Source organism: Leptonychotes weddellii, chromosome 1 (genome assembly GCF_054177405.1).
Source record: "Leptonychotes weddellii isolate Sample4059 chromosome 1, ASM5417740v2, whole genome shotgun sequence".
NCBI lineage: Eukaryota > Metazoa > Chordata > Mammalia > Carnivora > Phocidae > Leptonychotes > Leptonychotes weddellii.
In genome coordinates, this window is record NC_138369.1 from 140529956 (window position 1) to 140544036 (window position 14081).

A 14081-nucleotide genomic window follows, 5' to 3' on the forward strand; every position below is an offset into this window, starting at 1 on the left:
GGAAGAAGTGGCCTGAGCCCGCCCCAGCGCGCCCTTTCTCGCGTCACGTGTCGGGAGAGTCCTAAGTCACGTGAGGCCCAGGTGGCGGCGGAGCTACGGCAAGAGAGAGAAGGGGAAGCCGGAAGGGGCGCGAGTGAAGCAAGGGGGAGAAGACAGCTCCCGAGAAGGCGAGGGGTGCGCGTGCGCCCGCCTCTCCTAACTCTCCCCTTGTCCCCGCCGCCCTCCCTCGCGGCCAGGTGACACCTTGGCCCGGTCCGCCGCGAACTGCCTGGGTGGCGAGCAGCGCGCGCCCTGCCCTCGCGATTGGCGCCGGCCGCCCCTCCCCCTCGTCCGGTCCGTCCCGTCGCGTCCCGTCGCATCCCGTCCCCTTGGGTGCCGCCGGCCGGGTGCTGATGCGCGTCGGCGGCAGCGGGGATTTTTTCTGACTCCCGTCCCTTCCCCGGCTGCCCTTGCCGCCCCGTCGCGGGGCCGGCCGCTTCTCCGGCCCCAGGATGCAGAATGTGATTAACACGGTGAAGGGAAAAGCACTGGAAGTGGCTGAGTACCTGACCCCGGTCCTCAAGGTAAGCCAGGCCGGGCTTGCCATGGGCTGGTCAGGTACACGCTCAACTCCGCAGGAATTGAGGACCCGGCGCCGGGAGGGACACCGTGTTCTCCGGCGGGGAAAAGTGTAGGAAGGTGGTAAGGGTGGGACACAGGAAAGGGTGCAGCCCTACCGGAGGTCTTACCGAGCTGTTCTCTAGGGCTTTCGGGCTCTGAATTCAGGTAAACTTGGAGCGACGCTGTGTGCGCATTGCTGTCGCCACCCGTCAGAACCCGGCGCGTCTGGGTACGTCAAGTTGGAAGGTGGTCGGCAGCTAAGTAGATTTGAGAACATAAATCTTAACATTGGAAGTCTTTTAAACTTTTTAGTTTTGCTTATCTTTTTAAAAACGAAATCAGTATTTGGTAGTAAAATGACATGTCAGTATTTTCTTTCAAATGTCATAGAAAGTCTCTTATAATTAGGAGCTTGAAATAGTAAGTTGTGATTGAGGTACCCTCTTGTTAGATTTCAGAGGAACAAGGTGAATTGCAACATTATCTCTGTCAGCATCGTTGAACCCAACTAACAGGCAAAACTTCCCTTTCCGAGTTTTTAAAATAGCCGAAAACTCTTTGTAAATCCTGTACTTCTTTGTTAATAACCAGCAGCTTGATCCTCCTATATTTACTCTTTTTTTTCTTTGTCAATAATACAGTGTTTTTAAAGTAAAAGTAGTAACAGATTAGCTATTTTAACAGTGACTTTAATTTTCAGAGATAAATTTCTAGAAGTACATTCAAGTTTTATAAGTCTTATAAGTTTTTTGTCATTGTAACTTTTTCCTTTCTGATAAGTGAGCAGTGAGAATAAATGAATAGGGAGTTCTTAAGTGCTTTTATTTTTTTAAGCTTTCAATGAAAATTTTACAGATCTTATTGTGGGGATGAAATATCCTTGGATATGGTTGGTCTTCATTATAATAAGTTATCCTAGTATGCTAAGAAGAATAGTGGATAGTTTTACTTTGCTCCCTTTCCATGACAAAGGGAAATGTTAGTCATGTACTTTTTTTAATATTTATTTCTAAGACTGATTTTAAAATGATACCTTGTTGGGCCAAGTTTAAAACAAAAAAAGAAAAGTTTATAAATGAAAATTCCAACTCTTGCTATGCTTATATATTTTTTACTGTAAAATTCTTTGTAATTAATATTAGTCATCTTTGAAATTGAAAATTATTCTGATGTTTGAATCAAATGATTCTTTTGCATGTCATTTTTCAGAAACATGTCTACCTAGATATGCAGCATTTAAATAGTATACGATTGTTAAACTCTTTAGTTTCAGAGAGAAAGAGTAAAAAAAAAGTTCCCAAATTAAATATTAAACTAATGTTTCAGGGGCGCCTCGGTGGCTCAGTTAGTTAAGCATCTTGCCTTCCTCTCAGGTCATGATCCCAGGATCCTGGGATCTGGCTATCTGCTCAGCGGGGAGTCGTCTTCTCCCTCTCCCTCTGCCTGCTCCTTCTGCTTGTGCTCTCTCTCTCTCTGTCAAATAAATAAAGTCTTTAAAAAAAACTTCTGTTTTATTGGCCAGTTGTATTTTATCGAACTTATAACAGAATTATGTTTTGAGAAATCATTTTGCTTATTCTCCAAACTGGAAAGGGTTAGTTTGTCAGTATATATTTGTCAGTATGTATTTTCAGTAATAAGGAAAGCAGAATTACTGACCCTCTCCTTGCCCGTCCCTATTTACAGAGAGGATCCTTGTAGTTTCCTACTAGACATAAGAAGGAAAAACTAAATCCTTCGGAAAGAAAACAATGACTTACCCTAGCAAGTAGAAATTAAGAAAAGTCAAGGTACAGTAAAAGCCAAAGTTCTTACAATGATCTTCAAGCTGCTACTTGATGGATAGAGGCCCTTAATCGCAATGTAGCTTTGTTCCTTGCTCACTTTTACTTGAGCTAGTCTGACCTCATTGTTACTCCATCAAATACTCTCTTGCCTCAGGTTTTTGTACTCGGTGTACCATCTGCCTAAAGTGCTCTTTTACAGCCTTGTGCCTTGTTCATTTTTTTAAGGTCTCTGCTCAGTAGTCACCTATCAGTGAAACCTTTGTTTTCTTAACCATCCTATTTATTATTTATTTGTTTTCGATTTTTTTTTTTTTTAATTTTAGAGAGAGAGGTGGGGAGGAGGGAGAGAGAAACTCAAGCAGATTCCACACCCAGCATGGAGCCTGATGCAGGGTTTGATTTCATGATCCTGAGATCAGACCTGAGCCGAAACCAAGAGTTGGACACTTAACCGACTGTGCCACCCAGGCACCCCTATTTTTTTTTTTTTAAGATTATTTATTTTAGAGAGAGTGCGTGTGTGAGCAAGAGGAGGGAGGGGCAGACGGAGAGAGGAAGAGAGAGAATCCTCAAGCAGACTCCCCCCGCCCCGAGCATGGAGCCTGCCATGCCCTGGGCGCCATGCCCTGGGCTCCAACCCAGGACCCTGAGATCATGACCTGAGCAGAAAGCAAGAGCTGGCCACCTAACCAATTGAGCCACCCAGGCACCCCACCATCCTATTTTAAATAGCCATCACTCTCCCTCCACCCCTGACCAGTTTCCTAGCTGCCTCATTTTTTTCCTTGTGGTTTTCATTACCATTTGGCTTTTTCACTCCACTAAAGTTTAAATTCCTTATGAGGACAAGGCTGAGTTTGGTCTATTTTACCTACTCCTATATCCCCCTTACTTCAAATAGTGCTTGACACATAGTGGTTATTTGGTAAATACTTGTTGAATAATGATGTTCATCAATGAATCCTTTCATTTTTGTAGACTGTACTACAAAATCTTAACATTTAACTTAAAATTTAGAAATATTTGGTAAATAGCATCTTTGCTTTAGAGGAGAAAATATTGTATCAATATCTTGGAGATAATAATGGGAAAGGATTGGGGTACCTGGGTGGCTTAGTCATTAAGCGTCTGCCTTTGGCTCAGGTCATGATCCCGGGGTCCTGGGATCAAGCCCCGCATCTGGCTCCCTGCTCCGCGGGGGGCCTGCTTCTCCCTCTCCCACTCCCCCTGCTTGTGTTCCCTCTCTCCCTGTCTCTTTCTGTCAAATAAATAAAATCTTTTAAAAAATTAAATAAATAATGGGAAAGGATTAAATGATTTATGACTTCTAGATTTTCTAGTGTTACTCAATTGAAATGAGATGTTGGAGATGTTGGCCGAATAGTAAAATTTCCCTAAACATTTTTAAGACATTTTTACTGTTCTGTAAAATAAAGATATTTGGTCATTTCACAAAATCATTGTAAGGCTTAATGTTTTTCCAAAGAGCTTTGCTCTATTATAGCACTGATCAAATTGCACTGTAATTATTTTCATGTCAGTTACCTTCATTAGACTTGTATATTCCTTGGGGTCAGGTACCAGTAATAGATTCTTTTTTGTACGTGCTCTGTTGCCTGGAAGGGTGCCAGACAAATACTTGCCCACAAACATTTTTAATTTGAAAGTGAAAAATAATATGTTATTTTTGCTTTCTTTAGGAATCAAAGTTTAAGGAAACAGGTGTTATCACCCCAGAAGAGGTGAGTGTTAAAGATATTCTGAAGCTATTATATTTTATATTTATCTGGGTGGTTTTTTGGCTTTATAAGGAAACATCTTAAACTTCAATCTTGATTCTTTTGACTATATTAGCAATTTTATAGGGATTTCTACTTCCCATAAGAGAGGATGTAACTTCTGTCTCAGTTTGCCACTTCTCATATTTCTTTATAGTTCCTCTTTATTTAGAAATGGAGGTGGGAGAGGGAATGGAAAAGATTCTGATGGTTGTTTACCCTCCACTCATATTTGTGTTACACTGAGGCTATACAATGGGCTCTGTGGTGTTTGCTGCTGTCTTGCCTCTGTCTATATCAAACATGAGTTTTTGTGGCTTTTCATTTGGAAACTTTGGCTCTCTGCTTGGATATTAAATTTTCTTTCAGTATTTAGCTTAAATATTTTATTGCTACATACTTAATGCTGATTTTTTTCTCACAATTCTTTCATTTTTTCTATTAACCAAGTAATGTTGAATCTGCTTAATACTGAAACTGATGTCTGTTTTATAGATGAGTTGTGTTTTATTGAACTTTTAACATAGAATTATTTGAAGGAATAATTTGAGGAATCACTTTACTTGATCACCAAATCTATATAATAAAAGTGTTCTCTTTCCTTTAGGTAGTTTGTTTTGTTATCCTTAGAGAAGGATGTTCTAAACATCCTTTTACATCCCAGTTTCATGAATAGTTATGGTTGCATCAGACTTATTTTTTAGTCTTAATAAATAGCAAAGAATTTATTTTAAGTTTCACCTTTAACTTTCATTAAAAATACCACTTATTTGGCAATAGAATTTTACTTATTGTATTGAAAGAAACATTTTGAATTGGGGCATATTTTATGATCTGGCTATTGCCAGATCTAAGACCTCAAGCCTAAGAATTAACTGATCTTTCAGTTTTCAATTGTGATGGAATCTTTTGAGTCCCAAATCTTTGTGAGTTCTGAGGATGGTGCGCTGAATTGATCTTTTATCTAAAATTATCTTTATTTTTAATGAAGACACATGGTGGTATAGAAAGAACATAGGGGATTTGCCTTCTAGGCCCATTTCTCTTAATTTCTCCTTTTCTGACTTGGGCAAATCTAAGCTTTGACAGTCATGTTTCCTTGTTTGTAAAATGAGGGATTTTGGCTAGACATTCTCTAAAGGACCTATTCTACCTTAGGCACCATGAGTTTAATACCTTGAATGCCACATAAAACTAAGTTTTGATATTGTTAACTTTCTTGCCAAACAGAGGTGTAATTTAGACTTGGCTCTTAAAACTATTTGAAATCAGGAGCAGGGATGAAAGTATGCTGTTCTTCTTGCACTCTTTGGCTTTATCTATGGGAAGATGACTAATTGGTAAATAGATGGTTGGAGTTAGAGGTGCAAGTCTGTGGTCATTGGATAGACTGAAGCTATTTTAAAACAGCTACTAACCATAGAATGAATAACACTTAACTGTATCATTAAGTGGTTTATGAATTTACTCCTTTTTTTAAAAAAATGCAAGGCAAAACTAGCTTAGCTGGGTACCAACCACATAATGCTGGATTGAGATAGAGCATGGTTACGGGATTGAGTTAGATTAGAATGAGTCTAGAGGAGGAAAACAAGACATAATTTGCTTTGGATAAAAGATCTACTGAGGTGATCTATTTATTTGTTTTCTCTTACTGTTTCTGGGCTTCTGGCTCTTATCCTCCAGCTCTCTCTGTGTTTTCATTGAGAGCTGTTGGAAGTACTGTGTTTAAAAAGAGGGGTAGGCATTATCTAATACAGAATTGCCTGACTAAAATTACTTTAATATACATATGTATGACTTAAGTAGAGTATTAGTAGTAGAATAGCTTGAAGGATAAAGTTGCTGACCAAAATGTTAATAACTGGTTCTATCTTGGAGTTATTCAGTATTGTATAATATTTAATCACTGAGAGAAAGCTACTGCAAGGGATACTGAGAATTGAGAAATTTGAGTCTGCCTTACATTTTGTTTCATTTGAGCATATGAAGCCTGCAATAATGGCCACTGTTAAAGAGGGCAGATATACACATGTACTAATTATCTGTGCAATTCTATGTTCTTTTATAGTTTTTCTTTCCTTCTAGTGGTTTGTTATTTTTAAAAAAATTTTATTTATTTTTTAAGTAATCTCTACACCCAATGTGGGGCTGAGACTCACAACCCCAAGATATAAGTTGATGCTCAACTGACTAAGCTAGCCAGGTGCTCCTATTATTTTTTTAATAGATGCTACTAGAGGTGCCAGAGAATAAAATATTAGAGTCTTGTGACAAGGCAATATCATTAAAGAATTTATAAATTTTTAACTCTTTGTTTGCTTGCATTTTGTTGAATTAATACTTTTTTGGTGGTGATAAATTAGTTCCTGGTAACCACAGAGTTAAAGGTAGCATTTGGTTACAACGACCTAAAATGCTTAAAACTTTGGGAGGGAGTATTGTTTTTATTTGGGTTTTTGTCTTTACCTAACTAGTTGAAATAATAATAAGATTCTTTAAAATACAAGAATAGAAACATTTGAAAAGTTGCTGTTGGGAATATGCTGTTAAATCTTGTTAATGTATCTCTTGAAAGAAATTACTCTTAGAAAACTTATTTTATAAAATTTTTACTCTCTTAAATGGAAATAGAGTATTATATATAGAAATTCTTTTCTGAGACAAACATTAGAAGATTAAAGATACTGTATTTTTTTGCTGTGTAATTAACCATGAACAATACATGAATTTAAGTTAGAGCTATTATGAAATAGAAGTAATTAGGAAAGTATGTGTCTGTATTGCCTGAGTTGGGACACTGCAGTCATGCTTAAGAGACTTTCTTTCATTTTCTGCTCTCAAGAATAAGCAGGATTTCTGTCTTACAGTAAGGTCAGTTCATGCTCATGTATAATGGAAATTCGCAAAAGGTTAAACTCTTTCTTCCTGAGTCTGTTTTTGATTTCTGAAGAAAAACAAAAACTTTTGCAATGTTCAGCCTGCCCAGAAAGTCTAAGGTGTTAGAGGATTCAATTTCTTAACTGTGTTGGTATTTTCTGAGTCAATCCAAAAGCTTCTAACTTTCCCCATTGTTTGGCATTACATTTTTCACTCTTGTTCACGTGAAAAAGAGAGAGAAATGTGCACTGTGATGTCATAAACTCCTTACATCATAGGCCTTTATCTATTTAGTAATTTTTCTCAAAGATCTTCATTGAATTTTAAGCCCCTAGCAGGAATCTGTCTTCATCTTATTTATCCATAAAATGGTTTTGACATTTTAAATCCTGCAGTATTACCTTTATTCATTTCATAATACTGTATCCTTTTGGCATTATTTAATCCAATGATAAAAATTGAATTTAAAATAAATAAATAGCACTCAGTGTTTTTTCTTGCAAAATTTAAACTTTATGGATGTAAAAAATTTTGCAGCGTAATAATCAAAAATCATCAGACTAGTAGAGCAAGTTTGGTGCTGTTTGCATTTGTATGATTATTGGGTATCAAGCTTACACAGGATGATCACTTCGGTTTTTTATCATCTTACACTCAGTGATGTTCAATTTTTTTTTTTCCTTTTTTTTTTATATTCCTTTTCAATTCTAAATAGTTTGTGGCAGCTGGAGATCACTTAGTCCACCACTGTCCAACATGGCAATGGTAAGTAATCTTGAGTGAGGAATAGAAATTAGTAAAAAGTATGACTTTATAATTGTGGCAGTTTGCAAAATGGATGAGGGCATGAACCTTAGAATGACCAATTTAACTCTGTTCTAGTAGATTTTTCTGTTAAGCAGTGTGCCAGTGATACTTAAGGTAAAATAAAGGCTGACAAATTGGCTGTTATACCTATTTTGTTTTGCTCTGTTAGAATATAAGAGACATTTTTAAGATAAATGCCTTTACTTCTTCTTTAGTACTCCCTCTCTCTGTAGTGTCTAGGTCTGATTTTGTGGTGGATCTTTAAAAAATAATGTTCAAGAGTTTAATAAATTTGACCAGCTCATTTTTTTCAAACTGAAATGTTTACTGAATATTTTTATAACATTAATAAATGCAGATATTTTGCAAAGTCTTAGGTTTTTTAATCATAAGACCTTCTATAAGGTTCAAAAGTATGCTCGCACTTTAGGAATTAGTTGAAAGGGAAAGTTCATGATACTCATTAAAGGCCGTAACTGGAAATCTGCTGGTAATAGACTTTTTACATTTTTGTTTTTTTCATAAACTTTTTTTATTGTAAAAGTTAATTTAGAAAAAGTAATTTAAGCAACTTAGCAGATCTCATAACATATTTTAAATATTCTGAATAATAAGAGAACGTTTTAAAACAAATGCTGTTTCATTATGTTTAAGTACTTAGGGTAAAACCACCTGACTGGCTGAAAAAGTGATCCCAATACTGGCAGAGCTATTTTAATTAGGCTAGAATTGTTTTGGAATTATCATCTTGTTTGGATATAAGTGGTTCAACTTGTTATATCCTTTTTTCTTTTTATTTTAATTCCCTTAGTGACACTTTTTCAGTTGTGGTTGAAAGGTACAGTTTTAATTTGGGAGCAGGGTTTCTAAATAAAGTTAGAACTGATAATGTTTTCCTTCGTATAAATAGTTAAAACTATTTTAAGCCAAAGTTGGAACTCTCTTTTAGATGTGGCCTATTCTCTTCTCAATTTTTATATTTGACTCATAACCAAAATTGTTTTACAGCTTTTTATCAATTGCGCTTTATCTTTTAGAACACTATTTCTTAATGTACCAAGAAAGGCCAAAATGTCAGGTTCATTTATTTTTATGCCCTTGTCTTCCTTATATGTATTTCTGTTTCATATTTAAAATTGAGTTAATATCATAGCAGCTCTCTGATGATTTAGTAAGGGTGATTGATTTTTTTAAATTATAAATTGTCTATTAAAATTATATTTAGCTTTGTTCTAGCCTATAATTTTTATGTATTTGAAGTCAAAGAGGTATATAAAATTTAAAATAACATCCATTTTATAAAAGGAACTAATTTAGGATTTTCTTCAATATAATAGATACACATTTCTTCAGGTTTCTTTGTGATAGTCCTTATTTGTCTAATTAGTTCAGACATATGATTTATAATATTGTTGCAGGAATATGTGTATATGGACAGGATCTTTTTTTAGCAGGTAGTTTATAGTTTCACTTTATGAACTGTGATAGTTGAAATAATTTAGAACTCAGTTATACACTACTCCAGCGTCCGCACTTCTGGCTGAACTGGGGCCAAAGGAACAATTCATTTTATTTATTTATTTATTTATTTATTTAAGATTTTATTTATTTGACAGAAAGAGAGCACAAGTAGAGCGGCAGGCAGAGGGAGAGGGAGAAGCAGGCTCTCCGCTGAGCAGAGAGCCCAATGTGGGGCTCCATCCCGGAACCCTGGGATCATGACCCGAGCTGAAGGCAGACACTTAACCAACTGAGCCACCCAGGCGCCCCGGAACAATTCATTTTAAACCAGTGCTAGAAACAGGTTATTTCCATGTTACAGTTTTGTGTCTACAAATGCCATCATGAGAGTATTGTATATTCTTCACTCAGAACTTCAGGCATTGCCATGTCATTATTGAATTTGACACTTGAGAATGGTTTAAAGAGGCCTAGAAGGTTACTAAGATAGTAGGTCATTTTCTGGCTTTATCTTGTGCTCGTACCTGTGGTTTAAACTTTAGACTGAAGCTTTGATAAAAGGCAATAGACTCCAAGTTTTTTTCAGATGTTTGTGACAGATAACACATGCCACTCCAGCTCTGGCCAGTTCCATTAGGTGACCCACAGAAGAATCTTTGAACAAATTCTTAGTAAGATAGTCCAGGGTAGCTATGAAAAATCAGAAGTGGTATAGCTGGTCTGACCCACAGAGAGAGTAGTGTTTAAGAGCAGGAGCCCTGGATTCACTTGCTCTTCTATGTTCTGGTTTCCTGACCTTGAGCAATCTGACTTCTTTAAGCTAAAATGGGGATATTAATATTACTCACCTCTTAGGGTTCTGAGGAGTAAATAAAAATAATGCATGTTAGAGTTCTAAGTAAACACTCAATGAAAGGGGTTTTTTTTCTGTTTTCAGTCATTATTTTTAATATCACCATCTTGTGATTCAAAGCATCTTTTTTCTCTCCGTTCCAATTTTAGGGATCTTGCCAACCACCTACTTTGTTATGTAATGTCCTACAGATATTTTTCTGCCTCTTCTTGATCTGAAGATGAGCAGTATTTGAGAATTAAAAGTCTGAGATTATACTCCCTAGGGAACAACATTTTCTTTTTGTTTAGAGGCAAACATAATAGTTGCTTAATAGTTCTATATTCTGTCTTTTTTATCTAATATTTAATTTAAATTCTCTTAGGTCTCTCTGCGTCTCTTAGTACATTTCACTTATAATGCTATGCTCTTCCATGCCCTAACATACATCACTTAATGGCATCCTTCCAAAACTAGTCCTAAAACAATTTTCTCAGGAGTGTGGATTGTGTAGTTTTGATATTTACATGTGATATCTTCTGTTCTGTCTTTGCCTTTTAAAATAGTTCTTATATTTTGGTGCTTTTTGCTCTTTTTAAAGGGCTACAGGGGAAGAATTGAAAGTGAAGGCATACCTACCAACAGGCAAACAATTTTTGGTCACCAAAAATGGTAAGAATTACGTTGCATATATTAGTGAATTTTGCACAAAGAGTTGTGGTAAAAAAAAAACAAAAAACCTTAGCATTTTTTTAAAAGTTGTTTTTGAAGATTTATTTATTTATTTGAGAGAGAGAGAGCAAAAGAAGCAGGGGAGAATCTCCAGCAGACTCCTGCTGAGTGGGGAGCCTGATGTGGGGCTCCATCTCAGGACCCTGAGATCATGACCTGAGCTGAAACCAAGAGTCAGATGCTTAACCGACTGAGCCACCCACGTGCCCAAAACCTTAGCATTTACTGATCTTAATTTATGCTTGAAGCCATACAGAAATTTGGAAATTTGATGAAACTCTGGGTTTTCTATTGCTAGAGTATTTTTTTCTGTATTTCATTTTTACCTCCTTCCTTTTTGTCACTACTTTTTGCCAAAAAGGTCTGGTTTTAAGATGTGGAGGGAAAGGGCCCAAGCAAATTTGGAATTTGGAATTTTGATTGCCTTTTTTTAAAGTTGACTTCATAATTATAAACTTTTTGGTTATTTGATTTTGATCTTCTTTAGACATAAACATTTGTCATGAAAAATGAAATTGATACTACCTTTGACATTTAAAAGTTCCAAGCTAAAGATTGTGTCTTTGAAAGATTGCCTTTAGGAACAAAAAATGTTTTTGAAACTGCTAGTTTGTCATTTATGAAGTTAATTCTGAAAACAGCATCAGAAGGTTGTTATAGTTCCTATCTAACCACATAAAGTGCATTGATTTTTGTCCTAATTTATCTATTAACAGAAAGGGAAAATATATATAACAAATCAGTTTTTTTCTTTCCTACAGCATATGTTTTATTAGAATTGATCATTCATACCCTGCTTTTTTTTTTTTTAAATCAAGAGGTTAATAGCCATTTCATCATGTTTTTACATTATAATTGTTAAGTTTTAGGCTTATATGAATAATACCTGTTAATTGACACATGTACTGTATGAAAAACTTGGCTCCAATATTGTGTAAGATGGTAAAATGTAGCAATTTAGTGAATTTTACACTGGCTTATCCATTATGAATAGCTGGAACTTAAATAAGAATTATGAAATACATATTAAAAGTTACTATAGCATTGCAAACTGGAGGTCACCTCTACCACCCCTGAGAATGACAGGTGGTGCCTTCCTGTTTTGAGAGTAAAGCTGTTAAAATAAGGTATTCATTAGCCTAAAGTTGAACAATGTTATGTCTGGCTCTAGCCTGCTGTTCTTCACAGACCATCAGGGTAAAGAATACATAGAAAATTTCCAGTAGAGCCTTTCTATTTGTGTTCTAACAAAGCCATTAGGGAAAGATAAATGTGGTCATTAATGTGTCTGTGGACTGCATACAACTCTTTAGTCACTTTTATTAGAAGTGAAATATAATATTTCCTTAAAATGGACTAAACTGTCTCTTTTTTCTAATAGATTTATAGGAAGCAGATTATGTGCTAGTAACTGTTTGCCATTTATTTTATAGTGCCATGCTACAAGCGGTGCAAACAGATGGAATATTCAGATGAATTGGAAGCTATCATTGAAGAAGATGATGGTGATGGGGGATGGGTAGATACTTATCATAACACAGGTAAGAGGAAAATAGAAGACCATATATTAATTTAAATTGTCTTAAATGTTTTTACAATCTTTTATTACAGCGTTGATTTAAAAACAACAAAAACAAAGGATACGTAAGGTACAGTTGTCCCAATAGACTTTTATCTGAAAAGAAGCAGGAAGACAAATTGGAAAAAAAGAAAAAATGCCCTTGGAGTATACCAAATTTCTATAGTACTGCTACTTCAGTTGCAAATTGAAAATACCCATATCATTTTCTTTATTTCTAAAGAAAGAAAGACAGAACTGCTGCATAGGCATACTACTTTGCTTTAGAATTCCTTAATTTACATGTCATTCCATTGCTGGATGATAAGCTTTAGGACAGGAACTATATGTATGTTTATTTTACTCAGAGAGCTGGCATTTAGAAGTATTTAATATTTATTTGTTGAAAGACTATAGGTTGAGAGTCACCGTTGAATCCTCAGTATCTGACATAGTATCTGGTACAGAAGTTGTTCAATAAATTTGTGTTAAAAGAATTGACTAAATTCAAGCCTTTTGTAAGTGTATGTTTGCAGAAGTTATTTATAAGCCTGAAGATGATTTTTTATTTCAAGTCCTAAAAACCTATTTTGCCACTATATTTATATAACTATGTAAATGCATATTAGCATATGCTGCTATGGCTATATTAACTTAGCCATGCTAACTTAGCTATAGCAGCGTATACTAATCTGCATTCACATAGTTATATAAATATAGTTATATACAATACTATAAATTAATGATAGTACTTAATTATTAGTTAATTATAATAGTTAATTTATGTAGTTATATAAATGCCATTTATGACTTAGTTTTAATGAAGAAAATGTGTTCTAAGTTTAAATCTAGAATACTAAAAAATAAGTTTTCTCCCACGAAGTCCTAGAAAGTAGCAGGTATATCAGAAGTAGTACTAGAGCAAGGTTTCTTAACCTTAGCCCTACTAACATTTTGGGCTGCATGATTCTTTGCTGTAGCATTTTCTGTACATTGCAGAATGTTTAGCAGCATCTCTGGTCTCTGCCCACTAGATGCCAGTAGTATTCACCCAGTTGTGATAACTCAAAATGCCTGCAGACAGTGCCAGATATTCCATGAAGGGCAAAATTGCTGCCATCGGCTGAGACCCACTGCAGTAGTCAGAGAGCTAAGTAATCTGCACAGGAAAAAGTACCTTGTTAGGTCAGTTTTCCCTCTACTTTTAAAAAGGGACATTGTCATGTGTTTATGATGATATAGGCATAGATTCAGGACTTGGGCTTCTTGATTTGAAACTTGTTTGTTTCTTGATGAGTTGAGTTTAACGTTAATGTCAAGGCCTTGGTAAAATAGTGGATTGAACAACTTTTTAAAATGATTTAAAGAATCATCCTATTTCCCCCACTGAGAGTGCTGGTAGATGGACTTCTTTATTTTTTGATCTTTCCAAATTTGTTCAGCTGTTCTGCTTTAGTTTTCCTGTGGTGGAAGATGTGGGCAGCACATGTGTAGGAAACTGTTGACTAACTAGAGCCATTAGTTATAGCACTGTGTTTCTGATGTCAAGTAAATGACTTATTTTGATGTCTGGTTGTATTCAGTTCCATAATCACTAACTCAAAATCTAGGTGCATATTTACAGAGGCATTCGTTATGGAGATAAA

The 14081-nt window shown here is 35.8% G+C and overlaps 1 protein-coding gene across 3 annotated transcripts in view; it reads left to right on the forward strand.

Moving 5' to 3' along the window:
• The first annotated feature begins 94 nt into the window (after positions 1-94).
• Positions 95-14081, forward strand: part of ATG3 (autophagy related 3) — a 32436-nt gene continuing 18449 nt past the window's right edge. The window contains exons 1-5 of one of the 3 annotated variants that reach the window (XM_081797085.1): positions 95-563; positions 4088-4129; positions 7761-7810; positions 10747-10817; positions 12311-12418. In XM_081797085.1, the coding sequence (XP_081653211.1) occupies positions 492-563; positions 4088-4129; positions 7761-7810; positions 10747-10817; positions 12311-12418 (343 nt within the window). In that variant the 5' untranslated portion in view covers positions 95-491. The remainder of the gene's footprint in view (positions 564-4087; positions 4130-7760; positions 7811-10746; positions 10818-12310; positions 12419-14081) is intronic. The other 2 variants (XM_081797080.1, XM_081797090.1) reach the window with 2 other exon arrangements.